Genomic DNA, 22,925 nt, shown 5'->3' on the forward strand with positions numbered 1-22,925 from the left:
TCTGCCTTCATGATCCCAGGGTCCTGGGATCGAGCCCCGCATGGGGCTCCCTGTTCGGCGGGGAGCCTGCTTCTCCCTCTCCCTTTACTGTTCCCCCTGCTTGTGCTCTCTCGCTCTGTCAAATAAATAAATAAAATCTTAAAAAAATTGTTTTCTTCTGAATAATCTGTACATAAATATTAGCATCTTTGAGTGCTATAGAAATCAGCATTTACACAAGTGTAAAATCAGACAGTAGGCCAGTTCTTTTATTTACCCTTCTATTTTTCTTTTTTTAATTTTATTCATTTATTTTTTTTTAAGCTGGGCATGGAGCCCAACACAGGGCTTGAACTCAAAACCCTGATATCAAGACCTAAGCTGAGATCAAGAGTCAGACACTCAACTGACTGAGCTACCCAAGCGCCCGTACCCTTCTATTTTTTTCTGATTGGATGGTACCACTTGGAAGTAGGACATGCATGGACTTTGTAATTATATAAAGGCAATACTCAATTGGGTTCTCTCTCTCTCTTTTTTTTTTTTTTAAATCGGGGGGCGGGGGGTAGTGAGCACAAGCAGGGGGAGTGGCAGGCAGAGGGAAAAGCAGGTTCCCTGCCAAGCAGGGAGCCCAGTGTGGGGCTTGATCCCAGGACCCTGGGATCACAACCTGAGCTGAAGACCGATGCCCAACAACTGAGCCACCCAGGCACCCTAAGAGTTTTTTTAACCAAATGTTTGTCAAGGTGCTTCAGATAGCTAAACCTCTGTGGTATGCTGTCAGAGACTTGTTGACTTTGGGGTGGGTACTAGGCAGAATCTTAGGTGTCTTGCTAAAGGTGACTTTGGGACTTACTTTTATGGTTTGTTTTTTTTTTTAATTTATTATTGTTTTAGTAGGCTCTATGCCCCACATGGAGCTTGAACTCACACTCATAGATCAATAGTTGCATGCTCCACCAACTGAGGCAGCTAGGTGCCTCAGGACTTAACTTCATTTTTAACAGAGCCCTCCAGAATCAGGGATTAGAAATCAATTTATTGGGGGCACCTGGCTGGCTCAGTCAGTAGAGCATGCAACTTCTTGATCTCAGGGTTGTGAGTTCAAGCTCCATGTTGGTTGTGGAGATTACTTAAAAATAAAATCTTTTTGGGGCGCCTGGGTGACTCAGTCGTTAAGCATCTGCCTTAGGCACGGTCATGATCCCAGGGTCCTGGGATTGAGCCCCACATTGGGCTCTCTGCTCAGCGGGAAGCCTGCTTCTCCCTCTCCCACTCCCCCTGCTTCTGTTCCCTGTCTTGCTGTGTCTCTCTCTGTCAAATAAATAAATAAAATCTTAAAAAAAAAAAATTTTTTTTAAAAAAGCTTATTCATTTAATACCATAGCATGAACAGCTTTCCATGTTTTGTTGTTGTTTTTAAGATTTTATTTATTTATTTGGCAGAGAGAGACACAGCGAGAGAGGGAACACAAGAGGGGGAGTGGGAGAGGGAGAAGCAGGCTTCCCGCTGAGCAGAGAGCCCGATGTGGGGCTCCATCCTAGGACCCTGAGATCATGACCATGCCGAAGGCAGATGCTTAACGACTAAGCCACCTAGGCGCTCCGAACATCTTTCCTTGTTAATAAATATCCTCTACTCCGTTTCTTTTTTTTTTTTAAAGTAAACTCAACCCCCAACAAGGGGCTTGAATTCATGACCCCAAGATCAAGAGTCACATGTTCTTCTTTTTTTTTTTTTTAAAGATTTTATTTATTTGACAGAGACACAGCGAGAGAGGGAACACAAGCAGGGGGAGTGGGAGAGGGAGAGAAGCAGGCTTCCTGCCAAGCAGTGAGCCCGACGCGGGGCTCCATCCCAGGACTCTGGGATCATGACCTGAGCCGAAGGCAGACGCTTAACGACTGAGCCACCCAGGCGCCCCAAGAGTCATGTATTGTACTAACTGAGCCAGCCAGGCGCCCATTCTTTTGTTGTTGTTGTTGTTTTAAGCTTTTATTTATTTATTTATTTTTAAAGATTTTATTTATTTATCAGAGAGAGAGAGAGCACAAGCGGGGGAGCAGCAGAGGGAGAGGGGAAAGCAGGCTCCCTGCTGAGCAAGGAGTCCAATGCTGGACTCGTTCCCAGGACCCTGGGATAATGACCTGAGCCGAAAGCAGAGGCTTAACCGACTGAGTCACCCAGGCGTTCCTCTTTTAAGTTTTTATTAAGTAATCTTACCCAGTGTGGGGCTTGAACTTACCACCTGGAGATCAAGAGTGGCATGTTCTTCCGACTGAGGCAGCCAGGCACCCCTGGGCACCCCATTCTTAAAAGCTCTATAATAGTCTGTTATGTGGCTATATCCAGGCTCCTGTGGTGTTTCACTATTTAAAAATTTATTTTAGGGGCGCCTGGGTGGCTCAGTTGGTTAAGCGACTGCCTTCGGCTCAGGTCATGATCCTGGAGTCCCTGGATGGAGTCCCGCATCGGGCTCCCTGCTCGGCAGGGAGTCTGCTTCTCCCTCTGACCCTCCCCCCTCTCATGTGCTCTCTCTCTCTCTCATTCTCTCTCTCAAATAAATAAATAAAATCTTTAAAAAAAAATAAAAGAATAAAATGGTATTTTAAAAAATAAATAAATAAAAATAAAAAATAAAAATTTATTTTAGGGGGTGCCTGGGTGCCCCCCTGCTTGTGTTCCCTCTCTTGCTGTGTCTCTGTCAAATAAAATCTTTAAAACAAATAAATAAATAAAAATATATTTTAGGTGCACCCGGTTGGCTTGGTTGGTTAAGCGTCCAACTCTTGATTTTGGTTCAGGTCATATCTCAGGGTTGTGAGATCAAGCCCCAAGTCAGGCTCTGTGCTGGGCAAGGACCCTGCTTAAGATTCTCTCCCTTTCCCCCTTCCCCTCCTCCTCTCTCTCTAAGTAAATAAAAAATAAATACTCATTTATTTTTTTTAATATTTTATTTATTTATTTGACAGAGTGAGATAGAGAAAGAGAACACAACCAGGGGGAGTGGCAGGCTGAGGGAGAGGGAGAAGCAGGCTCCCTGCTGAGCAGGGAGCCCGATGTGGGGCTCGATCCCAGGACCCTGGGATCATGACCTGAGCCGAAGGCAGATGCTTAACTGACTGAGCCACCCAGGCGCCCCTTCATTTTATATATTTTTAAATTTTTTAATCTCTACACCCAATGTGCCCATTGTGGGTCTCAAACTCTCAACCCCAAGATCAAGAGTCACATGCTCCACCTGACTGAGCCAGGCTGGTGCCCCAAAATTAATGCACTTTAGTTAAAACTGTTTACTCATCATTATTTCCTTAGCATAAGTTCCTAAAATTGAAAGTTGTAGGGTTTACACTGTTTAATTTTTGATATATTGTCTGACCATTCTCTGTTGTTTTTCTTCATCCTGACTCTCTTCTTTGCTCCTACCCATCTTCTTGGTTTGGGATAGGGAATGGATTCTTCTGCTTCAATTTCGGTTGTCTTCCCTTTATCCAACTTTCAGCAGACTTAGGCTGTCTAGTTGCCTTTTCCTGTCTGACTTCGTAAAATTTATCTTGTTGTCTGTGTGATCTATGTGGATTTGCTTTCCTTTCTTCATTAGGCTGCAGCTAAAACACTTTGGAGTTTTAGAAACTTTGTGAGCTCCTCCATTTTATTAAGCTACCTTGATCTTTCTATGTATGTTCCTTTTGCATGTATCTGCGCACACTATAGTGCATTCAGAGATGTACTTTCTAGTCTTAATAAGCTTCCTGATTGTAAGGACTTTGCTTTCTTTTTTTCCCCTCTGCTCTGGAATGTAGGCTGCAGGGAGCCATTGAGACTAAAACTTACCTTGCCATGCTGCTAGTTCCTGGCAGGAATCCCAGTAGGTTAATGTAGAACAGCCCCATTCTGGGATTTGTTACAGAAGCTGCATGAAGCTTTGGCCCCTTGTCAGAGAGCTTGGGCAGATACTCTGTGGCTGCTCATTCCCATCCCTTTCCTTTCCTTGGAAAAAGCAAAAAGGTTCTGTCCTTCATGTGGTGCTTTGTCATTCCTCTGTAAGAGTGAGGTTGGGGGTAAACTCCTGGTTTCCTGGGCCCTCTAGAGACCCAAATGTTACCAACTTTTTCATTTCCCTTTTTCATTAAGAATAGATGAAACTACACCATATGAAACTAAACAAACATCAGAATAGTGTATTACTATTAACTGTTACTTGTTCAGCACCAAATCTGTGCTGAGCCCTGTGCTAGGCACTTTGTTTTATTAGATCTCTTAGCAACCCTAGAGGCAAATATTCTAGTTTTATAGATAAGAAACAGGATTTGAAAAGTTTAACTGACTTGCCTAAGGTCGCACAGCTAATAGATAACAAATGTGAAATTCAAATCTAGATTTCTCCCAATCCCAAAACTGGAGAGGTTGGACTTAACACTTTCTTGGACATGAATAGTTGAAACCTTATCTCCACACATTTTCTGGATGGCAGAAATGGAGCTCTGTTTTAAGACAGGCCAAAAAAAAAAAAAAACAAAACAAAACACCACACACACAAACAAAAAAAAAGACAAAGGAATGGCCTAACACAGTGGACTACAATAAGCTTTAGCCAGCCCTCAGAATTCATAGGAGAAACTTGGATTTTTCCACATTGCAGCTCAGGTTACTCTTGTATCTTACCAAATTCATTCCTCTTAGCATACAGAGCAGATTCTCTCTACATCAGTGTTTCTCAAGCTTCAGTGTACCTGGAGATCTTGGGAAACTCCAGATTCTGATTTAACAGATCTAGGGTGGGGCCTGGGATTCTTGGGTTCTAACAAGTTCCCCAGTGCTCCTTTGAATAGCAAGGGTCTAGATGTCTCCCAATCCCAAAACTGGAGAGGTTGGACTTGTTACCAACTTTTTCATTTCCCTTTTTCATTAAGAATAGATGAAACTACACCATATGAAACTAAACAAACATCAGAATAGTGTATTACTATTAACTGTTACTTGTTCTTTGTTAAACCTGGGCAGTCATCAGATTAACCTGGAGATCCTTGGGAGGAAAAGTCAGTTTTACAGGCCCCCAAGTCAGAAATTTCTAATTGGAGGAGTTTCAGGGTAGGGCCTAGGAATTGTTTTTGTTTTATAGTTTTTCTGAGAAAGAAAATTCCCCCAAGTTATTGTGATAATCAGTTTGGGAATCATCAGTCTAGAAGGTAACATGTTATGGATGTATTGTCCCACAAAATGACAAAGGTATAAGTAGGCAGTTAATTTTCCTTCATTAAACATTTGAGGGGCTGTGTTGTCTAGAGATCATTTGCTCTAAAAGAGTAAGAAACCCACTCATGTTTATTGGAAGGGATAGTTCGCAAACCCCAAAAGCAGGAAGTATCTCTGGATCTCAGAATGAAACAGAACTAGGACTTGGAAAACCATTAGAAGCTAAGGATGTTCATGTTACCTCTCTTCTGTTTCCTTCTCTCTGGGGACTGGCTTTGGTAGAAATTAGCCATCCAGACAGTTTGGTCTAGTGCCACCAAGCCAGTTTCACATTCCTGAGAGAATTTGATCAGCCCAGTATAGCCTCTGGACTGGTCCTCCCTGAGCCAGGAGGCCACCTCTGGATCTCTGATCTGGAGATCTGGCTTACATCAAGCAGACACCTACATGTGGCGTCCCCCTAACATTGTTGGGCGGCCTCCCTGAAAGGTGTCTTCTACAAGCACTTATTACGTAGTTTTGCATTGTTGAGGCAGGATTATAGAAGCAAATAAGATAAATCCCCTGCTCTTTGAATTGGGAGGACGTTATTAGCTTACTGGGGGAGAGAGACAAAGATTTTAAAGCAGCGTGATACAGTCTAAGTGTTGTAGAAGAGAGCTATCTGGAAAACCTATAAGAGAAAAACTTAACCAGCCTAGATATTTAGGAGATATTCAGAGAGGACATGTCAGAACTGAATCATGAACGGTAAGTACAAGCTGGCCGGGTGTAGAAAAGAAGGGAAAAGCATTTCTGGCATTGTGAATAGCATGAGCATGAAACAAAATAATTACATTTCATTGAAAATTTGTGTGTGAATAATAGTTGTTAAGCTGTTATTTCTAGAGCATAGGTCCACGGCAGGATGTAAAGCTAGAGAGAGAGAGAGATTGGGGCCAGATTGAGGAATCTTTTTTTTTTTTTTAAGATTTTATTTATTTATTTGAGAGCGAGACAGAGCACAGAGGCAGAGGGAGAAGCAGGCTTCCCGTGGAGCAGGGAGCCTGATGCAGGGCTTGATCCCAGGGCCCTGGGATCATGACCTGAGCCGAAAGCAGACATTTAACCGACTGAGCCACCCAGGCGTCCCCAGATTGAGGAATCTTGATGCCAGGATAAGGAGTTTAGATTTAGGTAAAGAGGAACCAGTGGACTTTTTTAAAGATTTATTTATTTATTGGGGCGCCTGGGTGACTCATTCAGTTAGGCATCTGACTCTTGGTTTCAGCTCAAGTGGTGATCTTATGGGTTGTGGGATCGAGCCCCTTGTCAGTCTCCTTGTTCAGTGGGGTGTCTGCTTGAAAGATTCTCTCCCTCTGCCCTTCCCCCTGCTCATTCTCTCTCTCTCTCTCTCAAATTAAAGATTTATTTTAGAGAGAGAACATGTGCATGCGAGCACATGAAGGCAGGGGGAGTGGGGGAGAGAGAATCCCCAAGCCAACTCCCCACTGAGCGCAGAGCCTGATGCAGAGCCCAACCCCACGACTCTGAGCCCATGACCTGAGCAGAAATAAGAGCTCAACCAACTGAGCCACCCATACACCCCTATGGATATATTTTAAGTATTTTTATTTATTTTTGAGAGAGAGAGAGCGCATGCACGCAAGAGCCTGGGGCAGGGGCAGAGAGAAGCAGGCTCTCCTCTGAGCAGGGGGCCCGATGCAGGACTCCATCCCAGGACCCTGGGATCATGACCTGAACTGAAGGCAGATGCTTTACTGACTCAGCCACACAGGTGTCCCACCTATGGATATTTTTAACTGACATTGGGAGGATTGCCATTTTTATGAAGATGACTAATACAGTATAGAGAATAGTTTTGGTGGTAGCCTTGCCTGAAGGCGCAAAGACCAGTTGCAATTGTCCAGAGAGGTGATGAGAAAGAGGATGAGAGGAAGGAGCCAACTGAAAGAATAGTTTCTTCTTTCATAGATCTCTTTCCTGTGCAAGCAGTAGGTTACTTTATATAAAGATTTGACATGATTTGGCTTCATCGCAAGAATTGCTGAGAGGATTTTAAGCTAACTTCTAGACTAAGGTATATGAGGATACAGATTGTTTCTCTCTTGTTCATGGTCACATTGTTAGCACCTAGAACAGTACTTGGTATTTTAGTTGGTGCTGAATGAATGAGAGAGTGAATCATTTAATCCCATAAAGAGTTTAATAAAGACTCAGAAATGTTCTTTCTCTGAGTCTGATCTTTTCAATAAAATGTTTCTCTGAGTTAAATCTTGCAGAGTGGAAAGGGGTTAGGTTGGAAAAGAGGTGGAGAAGAGCATTTCAGGCAGAAGCAGCAACATGACAAAGACATGGAGGCATAGAAGAGAATGGTGTGTGTGCGACAGATAACTCTTATCTTGTCATGTCTCCAGTCACTCCAGCAGACCTAATTTTTTTTTTTTTTTAAAGATTTTATTTATTTATTTGAGACAGAGAGAATGAGAGACGGAGAACATGAGAGGGAGGAGGGTCAGAGGGAGAAGCAGACTCCCTGCCGAGCAGGGAGCCCGATGCGGGACTCGATCCCGGGACTCCAGGATCATGACCTGAGCCGAAGGCAGTCGCTTAACCAACTGAGCCACCCAGGCGCCCGGGAATTGTTTTGTTTATAAGTTTCTGTGCATGGGTAGATGAGAATTAGATACATAAAATACGTCCAAACTGGCAGAAAACCTTTAGTCAGGTTCTTTAGGTCCATAGTCTAATGCTCGTCCTCTTTGAAGCTGTCTTTAAATCCCAGGCAGAATTTGCTTGCTGATCTGTGTTCATGTAATGTATTATGCCTGTCTCTGTTGTATTTTCTTATTTTCATATTTCATTTGACTAATAGCCCTGACTATGCCTTTAATATTTCCCAGGGTCTAACATGTAGTAGACATTAATTAAAGTTTGATGGATAATTGAGTGAATGGGTGTTTATACCCAGCGTTAGCCACATGAAAGAGAAACTGTCAGCTTCTGTGTCCATTTTCTTGTAGCTCTTTGTGGTGGACGTGCAGACAAGCCAGATCACCAAGATTCCCATTCTGAAGGACCGGGAGCCTGGAGGTGTGACCCAGCAGGGCTGTGGCATCCATGCCATCGAGCTGAATCCCTCTAGAACTCTGTTAGCCACTGGAGGAGACAACCCCAACAGTCTTGCCATCTACCGGCTACCTACACTAGATCCTGTGTGTGTGGGTGATGTAAGTTTCCCCAGTAACTGTAGTTAGAGGTAGCTTTGTTTTTTAGCAGAGCATGGTAGGTAACTTGGACCCTCCTCCCACATGCCCCCTGGGAAGGAATAGTTTCCTCTAGATTTCTGCTGACTACAAGGGTATGGGGGTGAGGTGTGAGGTTAGAAATATCAGAATGGAGACTGAACTCCCCCCATAGGGAGGTATATTGACAGAGAGCGCGTGTGTTTGATAAAGCGGTGAGTGGCATACTTTGGGGGCCAGCAGCAGTGGGTTGGTGTTTTAATCCAGTGTCCATATATCTCCCACTGCCCATAGTCAGAGAGCAAAGTTTATTAAATCATTCAACTATTTATTGAGCTTTTTATGTCCAGGAATTGTTTTAGACACTGGGGCATGCAGTGAATAAAACAGATAAAGCTCCCCACCTCTTGAAGCCTGCATTCTAGTGGAGGGAGACATATAAACCAGTACATAGATCAATAAATATTTACCAGCAGTATGTCAGAGTGTGATAAGTGCCATGGAGAAGAGTAAAGGCAGATTAAAGGGATAGAGAGAGTGGTGGAGAATGCTATTTCAGAAAATGGTCAGGGAAGTCCTCATTGATAAGAATGACATTTGAGTAGGGAGACAGAAGAAGTGAGAGTGAGTGCAAGTCATGTTGATGTCCGGAGGAAAAGAGTTCCAGACAGGAGGAACAGTGAAGAGGTATGGTATAGCTGTTGTACCAGGAAGCACGGAGGAGAGTGGTAGGATGAGGTTAGAGGGATAGAGGTGGGTGATTGTATGTAGGAGCCCAAAATAAGACATCCAGATGTAGAAGGCCAGAGCTCTGTGTCTACCAGACATGTTCATTGCCCGTAGGAATGCCAGTTTCATTCCAGCTTTGAGCTCCTCAAGATAGAAGTTAAAAATTGTGGGATCCTGCCCTATGGGTTAAGATCATCAGAGATCAGAATTATAATTTTCAGTCAGACTGTATGCTTTTCAGGAGTGTGAGTTGTAATCCTTTTTTACTAATTTTCCCCCCCCTCTCTCTCTACCGTTCACTCCTCTCCAAGGATGGACACAAGGACTGGATCTTTTCCATTGCATGGATCAGTGATACTATGGCGGTGTCTGGTAAAATTGACCTTTTGTATGGAGTTTTGATGTGGCAGGGAGGGAGGGAGGCTAGAAGTTGAAAGGTATAGTATTGTGATTGGAAATAGCCCAGTAAACAGACCATTGGCCAGGAAATCTTATTACCAATATTGGCTCTTTCTCTTACTTACTGTGTGTCCTTGGGTAAGTCATTTCCCTTGTATATTCCTGATCTGGAAAGAGGAGTTACCAGCATTCTTCATTTATTACTCGTACTCTGCCTTGTTCCCAAAAGGATGTGTGACAGCATGTTAGCCACAACATTTTTGTGGGGCTTCATTGTGACAGTGGTTGTGAAAGTGTTTTGACATAGTTGATATAAAGTATTAGGAGTAGTTATTTTCTGTACAACTATATAGTGTGTTTCTTGTTGATGAAAGCTGTACAGGATTGGGGGAATTTCTTTCCCAGTGGTAGACATCAGAAAAAAATATATGGAAATGAGTGTAGAGAAGGTAATCTAGAGATACACAAATGCTTTCTGGATACCCACAGCAGCCTAGAAAGTAGGCTCAGAGTGCTAACCAGTTTTGCTCAGGACCCATATGTAAAATTACTATCCCCCAGTTCTAGATTCCCAAATAAAAATAATCATAATAGTAGCTAAATTAAGTGCCTCACATATGTTATTTCATATAATCTTCAGAACAGTACTAAAAGGTTTGCATTATTAGCCTCATTTCACAAATGAGAAAATTTAAATTCTGAGAGGTTATAATTACCTGCCAGAGGCCACACAAATAGTGACAGGTGGAATCAGGATCTGAATCCAGATCTGATTTCAAAGCCCATACTTAGTACTGCTACAACAGGGGCGCCTGACTGGCTCCGTCGGAAAAGCATGTGACTCTTGAACTTGGGGCCATGAGTTCAAGCCCCACGCTGGGTGTAGAGATTACTTAAACAAATGAAACTTAAAAACAAACAAACATCTACTCCAGAAGCCAATATTGCACTGTATGTTAATTAACATTTTAAATAAAAAAACAAACAAGAACTGCTACTAACAAAGCTAAGAGAACATAAATATTTCTTCTTTCAGTTCTTTTCCAAGAACTTTCCCCCTTCTTATGTTCCCTCTCTGTCAAATAAATAAAATCTTAAAAAATAAAAATAAAAATAAAAAAGATTTTATTTATTTGATAGAGAGCACAAGAGCAGGGTGAGGGCAGAGGGAGAAGCAGACTCCTCGCTGAGCAGGGAGCCCGATGTGGGGCTCGACCCCAGGACTTCAGGATCATGACCCGAGTCGAAGGCAGACGCTTAAATGACTAAGCCACCCAAGTGCCCCCATGTCACCTTTATAATAGGGATTAGTGCCCAGAGTCCTGGGATCGAGTCCCACGTTAGGCTCCTTGCTCAGTATGACAGTAACCTGTATTAAATGTGGTTGTTGGGAGCCAGGACTTGGCTTTGCTTTGGGAGCCTCCCATCCTTCAGATAACCTGCCAACATCTATGTTTTCAGGCTGATAACTCCCAAGTCTACATTTTCTCAACAGTGTAGCAGGTTTTAAGAACATTGGCTCTGATATTAGAGGTCGAATTTGAATCCTGGTCCTACCACTTAGTAGCACTGTGGTCTTGGGCAAGACCACTTAAGCTTTTTGAGATTTGGTTTTCCTCATCTGTAACATGGATACTTCAGAGGGTCATTGAGAAGATTAGAGGAAATACAGCATAGTGGCTGCTGTTTTGAAAATGCTTAGGGGCGCCTGGGTGGCTCAGTCAGTTAAGTGTCTCTTGATTTCAGCCCAGGTCATGATCTCAGGGTTGTGAGATTGAGCCTCACGTAGGGCTCTGTGCTGGGCGTGGCTTGTGCTTAAGATTTTCTCTCTCCCCCTCCCTCTGCCCTCTTGCCCTCTCTCTCTAAAAAAAAAAAGAACAACAAAAAAGAAAATGCTCAATACTTGTTAACCGATGTTAATATTTAGACTTGATGATGAGTATTAACCCCTGAACATTCTACCTCAGACTCAGCATATTCATACTCATCATCTTTCTTCCAAGATCCCCTCTCCCCCATTGGCATACATTTGTGACTGCTTTTACCTTCCACACAGGTACACGGCCAGAAAACTAAGACTCCTCTTAGGATCTTGTCTCCTTTGATTACCAAGCCACATTGATACTGTTTTCTTTTTTTTTTTTTTTTTTTTTTTTGGTACTGTTTTCTGAAATATCTCTTATAAACATTGTATGTCACTTATACTTCAATAAGTAGGAAAAACATAACAAAAAAAACTTCTTAGATACAATTTCTTCTCTGTCTTCTCTGCTAGCATGCTCATCATCTATATCTTGAATTACCCCTAATATCCTTCCATATTTTTTCTCTGCTTCCATTCTTGTCTCCTCCAATCCAGTCTTCATGATGCTGCCAAACTAGTTCTTTAAATAATTTTTTCTGGGACACCTGGGTGGCTCAGTTGGTTAGGCATCTGCCTTTGGCTCAGGTCATGATCTCAGCGTCCTGGGATCAAGTCCCACATCAGGCTCTCTGCAGGGAGCCTGCTTCTCATTCTGCCTTCCACTCCCCCTGCTTGTGCGCTCATGCATGCACACCTCTCTCTCTTTCTCTGGCAAATAGGTGGATAAAATATTTGAAAAATAATAATAATATTTTAAAAATAATTTTTCCTTATTATAAACGTAATATGTGTTTATCATAAATTTTTTATACATATATTTTAAGATTTATTTATTTGACAGAAAGCACAAGCAGGGGGAGTAGCAGAGGGAGAGGGAGAAGCAGGCTCTGTGCTGAGCAGGGAGCCCAACGCAGGACTTGATCCCAAGACCCTGAGATCATGACCTGAGTGGAAGGCAGACGCTTAATCAACTGAGCCACCCAAGCGCCCCCATAAGAAATTTTTTTTTTTTTTAAGATTTTTTATTTATTTATTTGAGACAGAGAGAATGAGAGACAGAGAGCATGAGAGGGAGGAGGGTCAGAGGGAGAAGCAGACTCCCTGCCGAGCAGGGAGCCCGATGCGGGACTCGATCCCGGGACTCCAGGATCATGATCTGAGCCGAAGGCAGTCGCTTAACCAACTGAGCCACCCAGGCGCCCCCCCATAAGAAATTTTTTTAATACAGAAAAACAAAAAAGGCAATAAGAATTATCTTCAATATCTCTACCCAGGGATAACCACTGTTAATATTTTGAAATATATCTTGCCAATCATTTTTCAGTACATATTTTTTTAGTTGGTTAAAATGGGATCATACAGAGGGATGAATATATAAATGTGCCAAGTATAATAAAATGTTGATTGTAGGATATAGATGTAATTGCACAATTCATTGTAAAATTCTTTCAGTTGATTTCAGTATGCTTGAATTTTTCATAATAAAACTTGTGTAGTTTTATTTTTTAATTTGCATAATAAACCATGCATAGTTCTCCAGATGTGTCCTTCTCTCAACCGTTTTCTAGATTTCACTTGTAACAAAACCTCTGCTTTGAATCCCTGCCCATAAGCCTTATGATGCAAACAAATTGGATGATATTTTTCTCGCATTAGATAAATTTTACTACTAAGCATTCAGGAGATTTACAGTGTTGGGAAGGGCACCTTCTAGTCTAAAGGAGAGTTGGCAGATAACTTTACTGGAAAGGAATTTTATTTTTACTTATTTTATCTATCTATCTATTTATTTGTTATTTTTAGGTAGGCTCCACGCCCAGCGTGGAGCCCAGTGCGGGGCTTGAACTCAGGACCCTGAGATCAAGACCTGAGCTGAGATCAGGAGTGGGATGGTTAACCAACTGAGCCACCCAGGTGCCCCTGGAAAGGAATTAAGTGCTTCATTATTGTGTGCTAAGGAAGACTACTTTTTAAGTATTCATTTTATGTAGAACAGTCTTTATTTTTTTAAGTAATCTCTGCATCCAACATGGGCCTTGAACTCAGGACCCCGAGATCAAGAGTGGCATGCTGTACCAACTGACCCAGGTGCCCCATACAGTCATTTCTAACATGGGAATTATGTTCCCTGTGGATCCATGGAAAGCCTTCAAGAGGTTCATGAACCTCACTGAAATTGAATGTACAATGTGGTGTTTTGTGTATTTCTCTAGAGAAAGGGGTCTTTAACATTCCTAGGTCTCTCAGAGGCATATACAGTCAGAAGAGATTAAGCACCACTGATTTAAGGTGGAGGGTCCCAAACCCTACTGCCCAACAGACATCACCTGTGCATGCATGCCCAAGAGACCTAAGCATTTGGCTTGGAAAATTACTGAGCTTTCTCAAACTGTATAGTACTCTCTCTCTCAAAAAATCTCACCAAAGGCTAAAGGTTATATTTTAGGTCCTACATCTTAGTTGAATCATTCCTCTTGTAGCTGTTAATGTATACTGTTCTCTGTTTTGCAGTGGGCCACCTGACCAAGCTTTAGTGCACATGAGGATGATGTACAAAGAGTTAGACTAAGAAAGCACATCTTGGTTTCTTTAGGACTGTCCCATAGAGAGTTGGGTATGTCTGACATCTGTGATCTCCTTGCCCTGTAGGCTCACGTGATGGCTCTATGGGACTCTGGGAGGTGACAGACGATGTGTTGACCAAAAGTGATGCAAGGCACAATGTGTCGCGGGTCCCTGTGTATGCTCACATTACTCACAAGGCCTTAAAGGACATTCCCAAGGAGGACACAAACCCTGACAACTGCAAGGTCCGGGCTCTGGCCTTCAACAACAAGAACAAGGTATGAGCTCGTCAAAGAGGAAGTGTCTTTCTCTTGCTTCAGCTTCTGGACTTACATCTTGGCACTTGGCTTCTCCTTCCAAGTCAGTCCTTGCTAACATAGCTTAGTTCTGAGCCCATGGAGGATTGAAGGCTGAGGGTTGCTGGTAAAAAATTACAACTGAGATTATGGAACCCATCCCTTGGATTGAGCTCTGCAGTATTTTTCTGGAGGGTCCATATTTGTGGGTCAGCTTCTCAGAGTTCACCTAGGGCCACTCTGATTTGACTGTCTCTCATTTGCACATGCCTTTGCAGGTGCTCTATTTTGGGTGTGATTTTCATACATGCCTCTAAAAACTATCGCTTTTTTCTCTTTGGTATTCAGTTTCTTTTCATTCTTCACTGCCTCTTCTCAACCTGCCAGCAGGTCTTACCTAGTCATTGAGTCAGATCTGAAAGAGGGGGTATTAAGTAGAACGTTGGGATGGGGACTCAGAGCCAAAGGAGGAGAAAAGATCCCAAAATCTGAATCAGGCTACATTTTGAAGGGTAGTTCCCTTAATCTCCTATCTCCTGGTCATAATTATGGCCTTGAGATAGATTTAGATCCTCCACTCATAGAAGCTCTCATACTGCCATTTATGAAACTGTCCTTCATGTGTGTGCTCTGCTGGAACTATCCAACAGGATGTCATGGGAATGATTGCATAGTAAGAGCTTTTGGAATCATGGGTGTTTACATTACTGCTAGAACCCGGCTTCCTTCTTGAGTTCTCCCAAAAAGCAACCTTGATTTAATATGCTGTCCAGCTGCATTCCATAGAATGAGATGATGAGCTGACAATCCCTGGCCCCCAGGGGATAAGAATGAATGAAGAATGGGAGGACCCCAACCTTCAAGATCTTTCCTTGCGTACTACTGTTTATTAGTTGCTACAGATTGAAATATAACCTGTTTTTCATTGCTCTTGTAGGAACTGGGAGCAGTATCTCTGGATGGTTATTTTCATCTCTGGAAGGCTGAAAATACACTGTCTAAGGTGTGATGAACATGACTTAGTGGTTTTACCTAAAAATTCACCTTTTGGTTAAAGTCCTTTATTCTCTCTGAGCCTTTGCATCCTTGTCTAAAGCACCAGTTTTCCAAAGGTCTGGGCATGTTAATGCACAGTGCATGGAATTCTGAGTCTGACAGGCCTCTCTTAAAAGTCATTTAAAGAGATCGGAGGGGGAGAATCTTTAACATTGCAAGGACTTGCTGAGAGACTCCTTCAGCTTGCCGTCCTCCAGTCCACAAGGCATTTAAGTATTTGCTTATGGATTATTGACCATTTGGCATGTTGAAAGGGCAGGAAAACCTAGAAGTTAGAAATCACCAGTAACTGAAAACCAATTAAACTAAGATAAACTATCTCTGAAATAATAGGTATTGAGAATATTGATAATCTTTACAAGCAACCTCTGCATAAAGTCAAACCTACCTGTGAGTCCCTCTTCTTGTCCCAAAGGCCTTTGCTGCTTATTGCTTCTGTGATAGACTCTTTCTCAAGAGGAAGCATAGCTCCAGGAATTACTGACCACTTCATGTCAAGCAGCCTTTGAGCTCCACTGACCTTGCTTGGTACCTTACATGCAGTAGGCAGCCACTAAAGATTGGCTGAATGAGAAGGATCCAGGGTTAAGGCTGAGTGTTGTTAGCTGAGGTTGAGCCAGTCCCGTGAGTGGGCTTTTTGTAGTGTACAACTCCTGTACAATTGGGAAGCTAGGCTGAGGGTAGCCAGAAATCAGCCCTTTTATCTGAAGACCAGTGAGGAGGGTGGTAGCAGAGAAGGTCATGGCAGAGAACAGAGTGTGACCTTGGCTTTAGTGCCCAGGGGTTATTCCTGGAATAAGCCGTAGGTCTAGGCCTTTCTGCTTCTGATTATTTAATTCCAGCTTAATCTTTTCCCCTAATCAGCCCTCTTCAAGTACTGAGATCTTAATTGCATATTACAATCACCCTCTCTTTCTCTTATTTACTTAGTGATGGAACAGGACATTATTTTTGTCTTTTTGTCTCTGACTTTGTGTGGCTTATCTATGAAGGAAGCCCACAGAATTGGGCATCTAACTAGGAACACTGCCCTGTAGTATGCTCTCTGGTATTGCCATGGGTGCATCACTCTTTTCTCTGTTTCAGCTCCTCTCCACCAAACTACCGTATTGCCGTGAGAATGTGTGCCTGGCCTATGGTAGTGAATGGTCAGTATATGCAGTGGGCTCCCAAGCTCATGTCTCCTTCTTGGATCCACGGCAGCCATCATACAACGTCAAGTCTGTTTGCTCCAGGGAGCGAGGCAGTGGTAAGAGTCCTGGTATGGCCCCTATTCAACAGGAAGATGTTACAGAAGATGAGACCTTCCACCTTCAACAACCTTAAAGATTTAAGGGTTAAAATTGTTCAGAGCGGGGCGCCTGGGTGGCTCAGTCATTAAGCGTCTGCCTTTGGCTCAGGTCATGATCCCGGGGTCCTGGGATGGAGCCCCACATCGGCTCCCTGCTTGACGGGAGGCCTGCTTCTCCCTCTCCCTCTCCCACTCCCTCTGCTTGTGTTCCCTCTCTTGCTGTGTCTCTCTCTGTCAAATAAATAAAATCTAAAAAAAAAAAAAAATTTGTTCAGGGGAGAAATGATGAGGGAGCAGAAGGCTAGCTGAAGACAAAGCATAAGCTGACACCCTGCAACCTCCCCCAACCCCCCACTCCTAGGTGGGACATGAGTGACATTCTTCCAGGGATCTCCCAACTATCTTAATATTAATACCTTGCTAGAGGGGAAAACAGCCTTAACTTGACAATGGCAAGACCTCTGCTATCTTGTAGGTCCGTCCTCTTTAACATATGAAAGTTCTTTTGAAACCTCCCTTTTCCTTCCCCCAACTCCTGAGTCTATAATCAGCCACTCCTCAAGACCCTGGGGCAGCAGCTCTTTCTGCCCGTGGGTCCTGTCCCTGTGCTTTAATAAACCACTATTTTGCACCAAAAAAAAAAAAAAAGTCCCACTATGCCCCTGAGGCTTATAGCTGCATTGCAAATAGGTTTTTGGTTTGTTTTTTTTTTTAAGATTTTATTTATTTATTTGACAGAGAGAGAGCGAGAGCAGAAACACAAGCAGGGGGAGTGGGAGAGGGAGAAGCAGGCTTCCCTCCGAGCAGGGAGCCCGATGCGGGACTCGATCCCAGGACCCCGGGATCATGACCTGAGCCGAAGGCAGACGCTTAACGACTGAGCCACCCAGGTGCCCGCAAATAGGTTTTGACTTTCAGTTTCTACATTGGTTTCCAAACAAGTATAGTGATGGTTATGAAACCTGGTGGAGGTGTTTGGTGACTCAGGAAGAGAGCTTAAAAACCTGCAAATGGCAGCAGAGCTTTAAGCCACCACAGGCAAATTTGTGGCCACGTGAAGCCTTTAGTGGAAACCAATAGTCAGGATATTGGTGGTTTTCATATTCTTTCACAGATCTTGACTTTCTGTCCTGTGGTAATTTTTTGCTCGTGCCCTGCCTGAACTGTAAAATTCATATATGCTAAGGGATGATGTGCAGTGAGGAGGAGTTTACTGAGGGCATGAGGAAACTTTTGAGGATGGTGGATATATTCGTTATTTTGATTGTGGTGGTAGTGTCGTGGATATATATATATATATGTTAAAACTTTAAATTGTGTACTTTAAATATGTGCAGTGTATTGTTTGTCAGTTATACCTCAGTAAAGCTGAAGAAAATACTTAGTTTAGTTCTGACCACTGGGTGAATTTAGCTTCAGCCTCCCATCTTTTATAACATATTTTCTCTGAGAACAATCTTTCTTTATCAAGGAATAAAAAGACTTATGTTTGTACTGTACTTTAAGATTTCAAAATATCTTGGGCGCCTGGGTGGCTCAGTTGGTTAAGCGACTGCCTTCGGCTCAGGTCATGATCCTGGAGTCCCGGGATCGAGTCCCGCATCGGGCTCCCTGCTCGGCAGGGAGTCTGCTTCTCCCTCTGACCCTCCTCCCTCTCATGCTCTCTGTCTCTCATTCTCTCTGTCTCAAATAAATAAATACAATCTTAAAAAAAAAAAGATTTCAAAATATCTTTATCTGCCAACTTACTTCATCTTACCCAGAACCCTTTGGGAAGCAGGTAGGAAAAGGTAAGGTTAATGTTAACCCTGCTTTATAGATGAGGAGACTGAGACCCAGAGCAGTTAAATAACGGGCTCAACATCATACAGATTGGTGGGATAACAGCCATAGACTAGAATCTAGATCATTCAGGTTAACAAAGTATATTTCTTTTTTTTTTTTTAAGATTTTATTTATTTATTTGACAGAGACACATGAGAGAGGGAACACAAGCAGGGGGAGTGGGAGAGGGAGAAGCAGGCTTCCCGTGGAGCAGGGAACCCAATGCGGGGCTCGATCCCAGGACCCTGGGATCATGACCTGAGCCGAAGGCAGACGCTTAACGACTGAGCCACCCAGGCACCCCAACAAAGTATATTTTCTTCATCTCACTGTTTCCCTTCTCAGGCAAAAATGTGGCTGTATTATCCTGGAAGTCCTAAAAGCCACAATATGGTTTACAATTTAGCCTCTCTTTTCCAAGTAGTGTTTATTTTCATGCAGATACTGCAAAAGTGGCTTTTGTTTGGGGTTTGTTTTCAATTATAGTTAAGACACTCATGGTGCAGAACAGAGAGAATAATGTGTGCAGTGAGAGTTGTAAGGGGAAGAATAAATAGGCTTGGCTGGAATAACATCTATAATGAAAAAGCTTTAAGAGGGGCGCCTGGCGGGCTCAGTTGGTGGAGCATGCAACTCTTGACCTCTGAGTTCTAGGTTCAAGTACCATATTGGGTGTAGAGATTACTTAAAAATAAAATCTTTAGGGGTATCTGGCTGGCTCAGTCGATGTAGCATGCGATTCTTGTTTTGGGATTGTGAGTTTGAGCCCCATGGTGGGTAGAGAGATTTTTTTTTTTTTTTAAAGACTTTATTTATTTATTTGAGAGAGAGCATGAGAGGGGTGAGGGTCAGAGGGAGAAGCAGACCCCCTGCCGAGCAGGGAGCCCGATGCGGGACTCGATCCCGGGACTCCAGGATCATGACCTGAGCTGAAGGCAGTCGTTTAACCGACTGAGCCACGCAGGCACCCCAAGATTTTTTAATTTTAATAAGCCACTGGGTGGCTCAGTCGGTTAAGCGACTGCCTTCGGCTCAGGTCATGATCCTGGAGTCCCGGGATCGAGTCCGGCATTGGGCTCCCTGCTCAGCAGGGAGGCTGCTTCTCCCTCTGACCCTCCCTCCCCCCTCTCGTGTGCACGTGCGCTCTCGCTCTCTCTCATTCTCTTTTCAAATAAATAAATAAAATCTTTAAAAAAAATTTAAAAATCTTAAAAAATTAAAAATTAAAGATTTTTTTTTAAAGTAGGCTCCATGCCCAACATGGAGCCCAATGCAGGGCCTGAACTTAAAGCCCTGAGATCAGGACCTGAGCTGAGATCAAGAGTCTGATATTTAACCAACTGAGCCACCCAGGCACCCCTAAAATAAAATCTTAAAAAAAAAAAGCTTTATGAGATTTGGTTATTATTACAGGAGTAGCCTAATAAGGAAATACTGATTCCACAGATATTATCAAGCACCTCTTATGTGCCAAGAGACATCTTTGTATCCCATGCACTTATTTGATCCACAGATGCAATACCAGATAAAGACCTCTTGCAGTGCCATGGTAGTGGTTTTAGGTCAGATGGGAAGAAGTCCTTTTTAATACAATGATTTGTAAATATGCAGATTACCCTGTTTCAGTATAGGTTGAAAACATACTGAAGGAGAGTTTAGAGTTATGAAAGATGACTCCCTAGTGAGTCTAGGGGAGGAAGGTTCCAGGTACACTTAAGGTCTTAGGCCAAAGGCATCTTAGGAATCACCAGGCCTCAGGTACTTCTCTAGGGCTTATGGAAGGGTTCCTGTTAGTGTATGAATGGGCATTGTGGCACCAGGGTTCTCAGGCTTTCACATGAGCTTAACTTGCCACGTAGACCTGGGAAAGGCTGTCTGGTATTTGGAGGTGCCATGTGAACTCAGTGCCAGAGAAATACAGGTTAGCAGACTGTCAGTGTGTGCTCTCCCTACTCATTGCCGTTTACTTTTCTCTCAGGGATCCGGTCAGTGAGCTTTTATGAGCACATCATCACTGTGGGCACAGGGCAGGGTTCCCTGCTGTTCTATGACATCCGAGCTCAGAGATTCCTGGAAGAGAGGCTCTCAGCTTGTTACGGGTCCAAGCCCAGACTAGCAGGGGAGAATCTTAAATTAACTACTGGCAGAGGCTGGCTGGTGAGTAAGCCCCTGCCTGACATGGTTACTGAATAGTGACAGAAAAATTTTCTTCAGTCTACCCACCTGCTCCCACCCCCACTGATAAATCAGCTACCCACATAATTTTTCAATGGTAAGAGGCACTCCTTAGAGCAGAGAAAGGCACTTTCCCTTGATTTTGCTTCTGTGTCTACATGTCCATGGGAAAACTTGAAGCCCAGTAAGATAAGCTAACTGGGATTCCCCGCAGGTGATAATGGAGCAGGAAGGTGAAGGATCCACCCATTGTGGCTGCCATTGAATTACTAAAAAGTTTGGTTCTGGCCGTCCTGAGACCTTAGGTTGATATAGCGGTTCTTCAGCCTGTTCAGTTCCTCCCTAATGTTCATTTGGAAAAATGAGGCTCCAAGTCCCATGAGCACCAGTCAGAGTCTCCTGACATCAGATTAGACGCAGGATCCTCTCCTCTTAAGACCAGAAGGCATTCCTGTCCCTTTCTTTCCTTTTCTCTGCCCCATGGCCTAGAGGCGCTAACAGAGTCTCGTTTTCTTCCCGTAGAATCATGATGAAACCTGGAGGAATTACTTTTCGGACATTGATTTCTTCCCCAATGCTGTTTACACCCACTGCTATGACTCGTCCGGAACGAAACTCTTTGTGGCAGGAGGACCGCTCCCTTCAGGGCTCCATGGAAACTATGCCGGGCTCTGGAGTTAATGACAACTAACTCACTCCCAAAATGCAGAGATTTACACTAACTTCCATCCTTCGTTTTCTTGTTTCTTTTGATTTCTTCCAACTGTGTGAGGCCCTCATTTTAGTGGGAACACGAGAGTTTGCCTATGGCTTAGGCACTTGACAGGAAGCCCTGTACAGAAATCTGAAGTGTTTTGTTGTTGGTTTTTTTCTTTTGCTTTTGGTAATCCGAATTTTCCTGTCTTTTTTCTTTCTGGCTTCTCAACCAAACATTGTTAATTCTTATTTTTTCTTTAAGTGACACACACTCTCCCCTTTCGCTTCTTTAGGCTGGCATACTCATTCTCACCCTTACTTCATTCTTGAGAGGTAGGGCTCCTTTATAATTATGTGGTTGCTGTCAGACTTTCTGTGAAAGTTTGGGGGCTGTGTGTGTGTGTGTGTGTGTGTGTGTGTGTGTGAGAGAGAGAGAGAGAGAGAGAGAGAGAGAACTTGGGTGCCTGCAAACACCGTGTGTCGCTGAAATTACCTGGAGTAAGAATTACTTGTAATTAAAATATTTATATAAAAAAAACAACTTTATTCACAGAGTCAGCTTTGGGACTAGTCTTTATCTTGTTTTTTAAAAGTCTAACAGCACTGATTATAGGAAGTAAAAACAGAAAGAAAAACAATCACCACCAGGAAAACCCTTTGAATCAGATTGCAGGCTTCCTAGTGACGCTCATCCCAGGACTCCGGAATGATCCGTCCCCTACCCAACTTCCCAACTTTGTGTTCCCCAGGTGAGAATACTTCTGTGTGTCATTTCCACTTTAATTTCCCATCTGCTTAGCCAGTGGCCACTCCCTTAAAATATCAGGGTCTCCATCCGGATGCAGTTCTGGAGGCTGCAGAAGGCTTGGTAGAGCTTGGTATACCGAGAATCCCCATCCCAGCCTTCCTTTTCCTTCTTCAAACAAGACCTGGTCTGGTATCTCAGGGGCCCGGAGCAGGGGGGCCTTAAGTCTGCTAAGATCCACATACTCAGTCCCCTTGGCTTTGGGGAGAAACTTCTCCTCTGCCTTCCTTCTCATCTCCCCAGTGGGTTTTGCTTTGCTTTTCTAAATTGGCTTCAGTCCGGGGGGGGGGGGGGGGGAAGGGGGGGGTTTTTTTGGGGGGGGGGGGGGGTTGGGGGGGGGGGGGGGGGGTTTTTAGCAGGGGGTTTATCTGTGTGTCGCGAGTGCTTCGTGTGTGGACTGTTCGTTTCCTTCCTAGTGGGGCTGGAGTTGAAGCCGCCTCCCGTTTTGTTGGCTCAGCCCTGGGATGGTGATGGGCGGCCTATAGCCAGCAGCACTGCGCATGTAAAGGCATTGATGTGACTAGTAATTTGTTCCTCCCTCGAACTGTGTTTAGTCTGAGGTTTTGAAACTTGCAGGCAACTGATTGACCATGACGTCCAGTTATTCCTTGCTTTTTACGCATCATGTTGCAGATAGCAGCTGCTCCCACCCCCAGATTCCTCCTCCATTCTAAGCAGATACTCTGCTTCTGTCAACAGCCCATCCCGGGGAAAGGAAAAGTCATATTATTCTTGCACTCTAGTTTCTAAATTGCTCGCCCAGTTATCCCCCTCTGCTCTGGGTCTAAGTGGGGAGATTGAAAA

General features: G+C 43.6%; 1 protein-coding gene across 1 annotated transcript in view; it reads left to right on the forward strand.

Annotated features, from left to right (window-relative positions):
* Positions 1–21,924, forward strand: part of DCAF12 (DDB1 and CUL4 associated factor 12) — a 33,798-nt gene extending 11,874 nt beyond the window's left edge. Inside the window, exons 3-9 of the mRNA XM_035016463.1 lie at positions 8,200–8,406; positions 9,462–9,522; positions 14,063–14,256; positions 15,212–15,277; positions 16,417–16,579; positions 20,424–20,602; positions 21,143–21,924. Coding sequence (XP_034872354.1) covers positions 8,200–8,406; positions 9,462–9,522; positions 14,063–14,256; positions 15,212–15,277; positions 16,417–16,579; positions 20,424–20,602; positions 21,143–21,301 — 1,029 coding nt within the window. The 3' untranslated portion in view covers positions 21,302–21,924. The remainder of the gene's footprint in view (positions 1–8,199; positions 8,407–9,461; positions 9,523–14,062; positions 14,257–15,211; positions 15,278–16,416; positions 16,580–20,423; positions 20,603–21,142) is intronic.
* Positions 21,925–22,925: the final 1,001 nt, after the last annotated feature.

This window comes from Mirounga leonina, unplaced genomic scaffold (assembly GCF_011800145.1).
Source record: "Mirounga leonina isolate KUSES-001 unplaced genomic scaffold, KU_Mleo_1.0 Mir_170, whole genome shotgun sequence".
In the NCBI taxonomy this organism is placed as follows: domain Eukaryota; kingdom Metazoa; phylum Chordata; class Mammalia; order Carnivora; family Phocidae; genus Mirounga; species Mirounga leonina.